This window comes from Parasteatoda tepidariorum, chromosome 5 (genome assembly GCF_043381705.1).
Source record: "Parasteatoda tepidariorum isolate YZ-2023 chromosome 5, CAS_Ptep_4.0, whole genome shotgun sequence".
Classification (NCBI taxonomy): domain Eukaryota; kingdom Metazoa; phylum Arthropoda; class Arachnida; order Araneae; family Theridiidae; genus Parasteatoda; species Parasteatoda tepidariorum.
The window spans coordinates 5206615-5216072 of NC_092208.1; the positions used below are offsets into that span (position 1 = coordinate 5206615).

The 9458-nt window shown below is 29.4% G+C and overlaps 1 protein-coding gene across 1 annotated transcript; it reads left to right on the forward strand.

The window, feature by feature from the left end:
• The first annotated feature begins 2632 nt into the window (after positions 1-2632).
• Positions 2633-4416, forward strand: LOC107444408 (la-related protein 6). Its single transcript, XM_016058533.4, has one exon. The coding sequence runs from the start codon at positions 3007-3009 to the stop codon at positions 4180-4182; it is 1176 nt and encodes a 391-aa protein (XP_015914019.1). The 5' UTR covers positions 2633-3006; the 3' UTR covers positions 4183-4416.
• Positions 4417-9458: the final 5042 nt, after the last annotated feature.

A 9458-nucleotide genomic window follows, 5' to 3' on the forward strand; every position in this document is an offset into this window, starting at 1 on the left:
ATAAAATGCTCATCCATAGATCATGTAATTTCTATTTAAAATACAGTAAGCAGGTTGGTTTCACTGCACTATCGAGGTCATTATTACACGTTGCCTGCATAGAGGGCGCAGCTGATCAATAAAGCTTTTAGAGTGACCAACGAAAAAGAATGTTTTTGAACACTCTATGCCAAACAATAATGCACTCATTTATGACTGTTAAGTTGGTTATTATAGGCAATATATAGGTTGGTTATTATAGGCACAAAATTTCGTAAACCTAGCATAAATATTCATGAAAATGTAGGCATTTTAATAATTTTTATTATTATTATTATTATTTTTTTTAAATTTTTTTTTAAACTTAGGTTTTCAGACTATAACTGCTAAATATTCAATAAAATTAATCAAAATTTTTAAAGTAATTTTTAATACATAACAAAAAGATTATTTTAAAATTTGAACAAAATTCGTTAAAAATTGAGAGACATATGAATATTTGAAGTAACCCTTTCATATTGCGTGGAAAACATTTAGAATATTTTCTTTCTTTCATAATTTTGATTAGAATCGTATTTGGTAACGATTAGAACATCTTTGAAAATGTAAAAAGTTTCTAGTGAACCGCAATGACTCAGGGGATAAAGCGTTCTCCTTCCAATGAGGTGAACCGGGTTCGAATCCCAGCGATGCCTGGTCGATACGAATTGCTCCTCCGCCTTGCACGGACCACAGTGCCAACCGGAAAATATCCTCAGTGGTAGACGGATCATGGGTTAGAGTCCTCTTGCCGTCAGGAAGAAGGTTTTCCGTGGAAGGTTTCCGTGGTTTTCCTCTGCATGTAACGCAAATGCGGGTTAGTTCCATAAAAAAAAAGTCCTGCACGAAGGCAAATGTGAACACGCCTATCTTAAGAGTATATGGAGAGTATTATTTTATAACTTTAGAAGTGTTTAGGACATGCATATTCTCATGCATATCGATTCAGTTTAAAGCTTTCAGAGATTTGAGGGTCCGGTAATACATTAAGAACAATTAAAAGTGTTTTTGGTGATTAAAAATAATAATTAAAAAAAACAGCAATAAGCTTGTATCTTGTATCAATTATTGTACAAAATTTCATAAACTTAACTTAAATATTCATAGGAATAAAGACATTTTTATAATAAAAAGAAAAAACAAACTATTTTTTTCTCGCTTTTCGTTTTCTTACTACAACTGTAAAAATGTACAATAAACGCAAATTTTAAATTAATAACAAAATATCATTTTAAAATTGATTAATTTTCATCGACCGTATGTTAATTTCAAACATCAAAATTGTAAGTTTTCTCATAAATCATAACCTTTCATTCGTTAATAATTTGCTTATGGATTCCATTACTAAATGTTAGTTCAATTTTTATCAATGACGTGCAGTCCCTGGCCAAATTGTTAGACGCCCTATAAGATTCTATGTAAAATCTTAATTATCAGGTGATACTATACAGCTTTATCGTTCTTAAACGGCTGAAACCAGTTTGCACTCGTTAATGTTCGTGTATCAATTGGTTAACATTGCAAAGCAATACGTTAAAAATAAATACAAATAGGAAGTAAATAAAAACTCTCCTGAATAAAAACCCATTACATTTATGTTTAAATATAGAAGTACTGCATATAAACTGGTGCAAAACACGTCATTATTAAAACACTGCAGGGTGTCTAGTAATTTGGTTCAATTATTACAATATCTTACTATAATACCTGATATAATAAATATTCTATATTTGTATAATATATCTAATTTATATTATATATCGTCTAATTTAACCCATAGATACACGAACGTAAACAGTGCAAACCGGTTTCAGTCGCGTAAAAACAATAAAGCTGTGTATTGTCACCTGATAATTAAGATTTTACATAGAATTTTAGGGTGCATCTAATAATTTGGCCAGAAACTGTGTCTGACATTGATTCTGTGAATAACATAGCATGTTAAGAGTCTTCTAAATAATCAATTAAAAATGTTTTGATATTTGTATTTTCAAAAATCACGATTTACAGTAAAAATTTATTTTCCATAGTTCCGGTTAAATTTTTGCTTTTTTTTAATTCAAACCGTTGATCAATTTCTCAGGACCAATAAAGTTGGAAAATTGTGCCATTGAAAAGATTTTCTGTAATAACCATCTAAAAATGTTTTAATATATTTTATTTTTCTAATGTCCAAGATGATTTTAATTATGGAACATGGTGACCATTATCTTGTGGAATAGAGAGTCATTTTTAAGTTTCCATCTATCGAATTAAAAGAAAACGAAATTTTTGAAAATTATTAATGATAATACTTCTCCCCCCTCCCCTCGAAATCTCCAAGGCAGAAATTAAAAAAAAAAAAAAAAAAAAAAAAAAAAAAAAAAAAAAAAAATACAATTCACACCTTCTATTTATTTACTTTTAAAAATAATAAAAGGTGGTGAATTTATCGTCAAAGCACAATGTTGATGAATAGAAAGTTCCGATTGTGCCAGTCATAGTCAATTCACATGCTATCATTTTCAAAATAAAGTAGTACGCATTCATTTATTTAATCGATGTCATATGATTTATTAATGAGGGCAGATGTATACAAAATACACCTGCGCGTTTCTCACTAAGATAACAGAAGAAAAAATATTCGATATCGTCTGCAACGTGATTTTGAGAAGCCTTATTAAATGACGCAGGAGGAAAAGAAGAAACAGGAGAAAAGAAGGGCTTCCAAACTAATCACTGAAAATGACGTAACGAAAAACTTACGATGAGTAATCCTCTCTATTTGTCATCTCAAGCTACGTGGCGGCAATCATTCGTTACCGATCGCCGACCAATCACAGAGCGGGCGGTTTTTCGATTGGAATAAAAAGATCACCCTACGCTCAATTTCTTTAATTAGATTGTTGTCTATTCTTTCGTTTGGATCTTTACAGGAAGGTTAGAAAGAGAAGATATTTTGTAGAGCTTCTCTTCTCTTCCTTTGGAATAGGGTTTCTCGTTTTTAAGATGAGCATCGAGATAGTTCCAGTGACGATATCGAACGATATGGATGATGATTCCTCCTGCGGCAATCACAGCGAAGAGGGTGGTCTCAATTTTTCAGACACCGACCCTAAAGACTCCGGCATTGACTGTGCTGATCCGGAGGATATGCCGGGTGAGGAGATCGCTTCTGCGATCATGAAGACAGTAGAGTACTACCTCTCTGATGCGAACATTCTGAGGGACCCCTTCCTCCTGAAGCATGTCCGTCGCAACAAGGAAGGCTACGTCAGCCTGAAATTACTCGCCTCATTCCGAAAAGTGAGAAGCCTCAGTCGCAATTGGAAAGCGGTGGCTTACAGCTTGCAGAAGTCGACCCAGCTCGCCCTGAACAGCGAAGGCACCAAAGTGAAACGCCTCACTCCCCTACCTGACCACGACGAGTCTCCGGTGTCCAGATCCATCATCGTTCACGGATTCAGTACGGACAAGCCTTCCGTCGACAGCATCAGCGAGATGTTCAGTCACTGCGGCGACATCGCCCTGGTCAGGATTCTGAGACCCGGCGGTTCCATTCCTTCCGATGTCAAGCACTTCCTCGCGAAGAATAGCGACATTCAGTCCAAAGTCAGCGCCCTGGTGGAATTCGAAGAGCACTCGGCCGCTAAAAGAGCGCTAGAATCTGATCTACCCGGTGACATCAAAGTCACATCGATTGTTCTCAAAGAAAAATCAGAGAACACTGATCCAAAATCATCTCCAGCCAAGGAAAAAAAGAAGAAAAAGAACAGGAAATCATCGAATGCTGATTCATCGACGACTCTAAATGACAATAGACGAAGTTCCAGTGGATCTGTTAGCTCCGGTTACCTTTCATCCTCGCCATACAACACCAATCCATTCGATAATCGATATCCGAGGCGGCACAGTTACCACATCTATAATGACCCAAACTCTTCATTTGCTTCATTGTCTAATAGGCACGGTGGATCAAGGGACCGCCTTCTACGGAGTGATATCATGAGTCCCTGGCGCCGGCGCCGAGAACAATCTGACTCAAATTTGCTCTCTTCGGTGTCATCGGCGTGCCAACTATTGCAAGGTGTTCCAGTCAAAACGATCCGTATGCCAAAAGGGCCCGATGGCACAAACGGATTTTGTCCAAAGTTCCGATCCAGGCTTCCATCCACGGCTGAGTAAAATGCATTTAATTGTTGAACATTTAACATAAGTATTAGCAATTTTGAACATTTTTTTAAACCCAAATCATACTAAAATATCATTTTTTTAAAAAGTATTAATGCATTCATTTTATTATCGTTTGGTATTGTTACTTTATTAAAACAACTATTAGAAGAATAGTTTTTCATGTATTTAAAAAAAAAAAAAAAAAAAAAAAAAAAAAAAAAANAAAAAAAAAAAAAAAACCGAAAACGATAATTAATTTTATAATCATTTCATGACAAATCTTTTTTATGTTGCAACCCTTGATTAGAAAAAAACAGCAATTTGTTTTTAAAATACTTAAATGTTTATTTAATATTATTTTATTTCCAATTTATTCAAATACCATTTCATATTTAAATTTTTTCTTGAAATAATATTTTTTAGTTTGTATATGTGCAATCATACATATATATATATATATATATATATATTTTAAATACCTAAAACAGGATATTATAAAATGCTGTTTTTCGATGTGGTTTAGAAACTGAACGGTAATTTTGTTGTTATTTAAATTCATGTTTATGATCTGTTATCATANAAAAAAAAAAAAAAAAAAAAAAAAAAAAAAAAAAAAAAAAAAAAAAAAAAAAAAAAAACCGAAAACGATAATTAATTTTATAATCATTTCATGACAAATCTTTTTTATGTTGCAACCCTTGACTAGAAAAAAACAGCAATTTGTTTTTAAAATACTTAAATGTTTATTTAATAATATTTTATTTCCAATTGCAATTTATTCAAATACCATTTCATATTTAAATTCTTTCTTGAAATAATATTTTTTAGTTTGTATATGTGCAATCATACATATATATATATATTTTAAATACCTAAAACAGGATATTATAAAATGCTGTTTTTCGATGTGGTTTAGAAACTGAACGGTAATTTTGTTGTTATTTAAATTCATGTTTATGATCTGTTATCATATTCCCACCAAATTTCATCCACTGTTAAATATGAGAATAGTTTGTTTCATTCAATGGTTTAAACAGTATTTCTATGTACATAATGTAAATATATTTGTTAAAAAAAAATTATGATTTTCTACTGTGAAATCTACATATGTTGTGCCTTTTATATGTTGTAAAGTATTCACGTATGTTATATTGAAATAAACAAAGAATTATAGTTTCATATCATATATTTATTACCAATTAATCACAAGCTTATTCATTGTTTCATATGATTATTTAGAATTTGCAAAAAGAATTTAAAGGAAAGTTACATTATTTTTAATAAATGTAGTTTATTTGGAATGTAATTTTTCATCGGGACTATTTACAAAGCAATGAAATACAAAACGTTTCATATCAGATTTACAACGAATAGTATTTTTTTACAAATTATTTTTCAATCGAATGTTTCTTAAATATCAAAATTGAATCATAGTGAAAATAACTTGTTTACATGAATATATAAAAATGATTTACAACTCTAATTTAACTTAAGCAAAATTATTGATTAAAATAATTAATTCAATTGAAAAATATAATTTCTGTTTTTACATTGTACATTGATGATAATATATTATTTATTACTTAAAAATGATTTTTTAAAAATTTTTTTCTAGAGATAGTATTTGATGGTTTTCAATTATAATTTTTGTGTGTTATAAAAATTGTTTCTGGCAAATTTATCTTAGTAATAAATTCATTTTGTGTTTTTGGTTACAAATAAGAATACGGAACTTCAAGTTAATCCTAAAATAGTTTGAATTTTGTCAAAATCCTTTTGCATAATTTATTTATCATAAAAATTTTAATTATTTGTATTTTTAGAAGCTCTTGTAGACAATTTTTTTAGAACTCAATTGAGATCAAAATTTGAAAAAAAAAAGCTATATATTTTAAAATAGTAGTGAAATATGTGTTGTTTAATACAGCGTAATTAAAAAAGTGATTTATTTAATATTCCAGGCATATTTTTTTCAATATATTTGTTTTTCAGGGCAAGTTTATTTTTAATATTTACTATCCTGAAAAAAAAAGAAAACATAAAGAAAAAAATTTCATTTAGGCAGTTTAGTTTTATTCTAATTTAATAAAATTAAAAAGAAATAATGTTTCTGAAATATTTAACTGCATATAAAATAAAGTGTTTATTCCGCCATTTACAACTGCAGAACCGTTTATACTAGCGCCCTGACAGTAGTGAAAAGGGTAATTTTTATTTGTTCAAAAAAATCCTAAAAATTGCTCAAAAAGTTCTATTAGATTGATCAGGAGAGATGTTTCATCCATGGAATTTTTTCTTAGGTCTAAAACTTGCTATTGATAAAAATTAAACTGCAAACGATTTTTTTCCATATATTTTAAAGATTATATGATCGATGTTTCCTTGCTCGATTTAAAAAAAAAAAGAAAAAAAAGAAGAGTTTATTGCACATTCTTTATTAACAAACTAATTTTTATTCGTTATAATAATCGTCAGATAAATTAAATGATTAAGTGAAGGTGGCAGCATAGAACAACGTCACTGAATTAGCTTCTGAAACTAAGTGTTTAATTTGTTAAAATTTAAAACGATGTTTACATAAAATTAAATTCCAAGTGCTTAATTTGTTAAAATTTAAAACGATGTTTACATAAAATTACTTAATTTTAAATCAACGGTATTTTAAAATAAAAAAAAAGCATGCTATGTACTGAAAAGCGAAGTGAATGGAGAAAAAATATATCCATTCGTTTAGGGTTGGGGAAACCGTAAAAAATCATTGCAATACTATTGACGCCAATGATGCTTAATTATTTTTGATGATTAATTAGTATAATTGGAGTAAAAAAAATAAGATACAGTGAACAAATAAATAAAATAATAATAATCACTCTGAATAACTTTCGTTCGAATGGTTTCAGGGGGTGACCTCAAATATGCTAATTATTTAGTGCTAACTATTAATTCAAATGCGAAATCGGACACCAAAACACGTACTTTTCCTGAATAAACGTATATATATGTATAGATGTATAAATTGACATATTTGGATTCTTAACCTTCAAAATGTAGGGCGTAGCCGCAATCTGGAAAATATGGTTCCCATAATATGATCAGGAGAGCGATCCAAAGTTCGTACCCCTCAATGTTAATTTCACTCTTTGCGATTTTAGTTATATTTTTAAAACTAATCTAGCAATTGAAAAAAAAGGAAGAAAAATTGCACTCACTTTTAAAACCCGTTTACCCTAAGATAATTTCCTGCAAAAATAAAAATATTTATTAATTATTTATTATTTCGTATAATTTAATTTATTTGAGGATGAAAAAATGTTGAATTATGAGGTATAAATTTTAACATATATTTTTTTTTATTAAAAAATCTAAAGTTTCAACTGTTTTTATTTAGTAGAAGCAGAGAAAAATTAAAATTAATTATTTTGCAAAAAATAAGTTGACAACAATGAAGAATTAAAATTTAAATGTGGTTAACTTACGAGGAACTTGACCTAAACGCGTGCAGCGTAAAATTTCTTTCATATTTTTTTCGCTAATAACAATCCTTTGCCAATCCTTTTTTTTTTAATTTTTAGTTATGAAATACGTTTTTTTCTTTTTTAGTCGTCTAAAAATTTATTCGTAATTTAGCAAAGATTTTTGAATAAAACATTTTATTGAATAAAAAGCATTTTATTCAACGAATGTCGAGTTATATAAAAGCATGTTTTTTATAGAATGTGATTATACATCAGATTGTGATTATATTTAATATGATTATAATATATTTTTCAGTTTGTTTTTACAATAGTTGATAAAAAAAAATTTCAATATTGAAAGAAAACTTAGAATTATTGCCCGCTAGCTAATAATTAAATCTTGTTAATAAATTAAAAACATTCTGCTGTTTAAAATTATTCGATGCAAAACAGCTGACTATTTACTGAGCAAAAGATTTTTTCTAAAAATGAAGATAAATTATTGATTGCCTTTTTTATTGTTTCTTGTGACTTCAAAAAAAATTATCTAAAACTGTGTCAATGTTAAGTCACTACAAAGAGTATAAAGATAACAAAAAGCTGTCGAATATGTAGCCAAAATTTTTAAGCGTCTTAAAATATCTCAGCATTTTGTGTCGTCCTAATATCTTAATTTTGAAATTAAATTTTTAATTACCACTCGTGATTCAAAGAAATATTCAACTAATTATTTCATTACACATTTTGCTTTGTTTTTTAAATGAACAAATTCAAACCGCTATTTTATTTTGACTTATATATTTCACCGTTAACTTTAAGAAAGTTCTTTTAAAAAAAGATATTGAAAAAATTTACTTTTGTAAAACTATTTCTCATCATTAGCACAATTCCCAAAATATTATTATATTTTATTTTATAACCGTCGTTGGGTAGCCGAACCAATTTAGGGTTTACGGCTACTAATGTTCAACTCCGTAGCCTTATAATTTTGAACCCGATCAAGAAGACAAGGGAACTCCAGGATCAAGTATTGGAAGAAATTTGCCTTCATGGAGGACTTTTTGATGGATCTAACCCGCATTTGCGTTGCATGGAGAGGAAGACTACGAAAAACTTCCACGGACTCTAACCCATGATCCACTGAAGATATTTTACATCAGCACTGTGGTCGGTGCGACCCGGGAGCGGAATTCAAATAGACCAGCTATCGCTGGGATTGAACGCGGGTCACCCCATTGGGCCTTTCGCTCTATCTACTGAGCCACCACCTCTCAAGATATTTATTACAGCATATTTTGTTATTAGGGAAATGCCTTATTTTGTTAAACAGCAAATACTGAAAATTGATATTCGTAAAAAGATTCCGAAGCCATGCAAAAATTTTAGAATCATGATATAATTTGACAAATAAATAAATAATTAAAATACACAATTTTCATTTGATAAAGAAATAAAATACGCAGAACTATGAAGTTGTCTTTAACTTTAAAATAACTATGAAGATATCTTTAACTTTAAAATTTTGAAGCCAGATATTTTGTGTTATAGAAATTGAATATTTTATCTTTTAAGTTTTTGTGCTTATTTCAGTATCTTAATGACCTTACGAACTCTGTTTAAAAGGAGAGTATTGTATTAGATATATATAAGGAAAAAAAAGAAATCATAGTAGCGGTATTTGATGATAAATGTAGCTTATCGTAATTGAAGAACATGTTGTGCAACATTTTGTGGTGAATTTGCGAAAATGAGTTTCAGAATGTATCGAAACATAAGGATGCTATTTGCAAATCATCTTGCAATCAGAAATAGTTTTCATTTTTGTTATTTTTA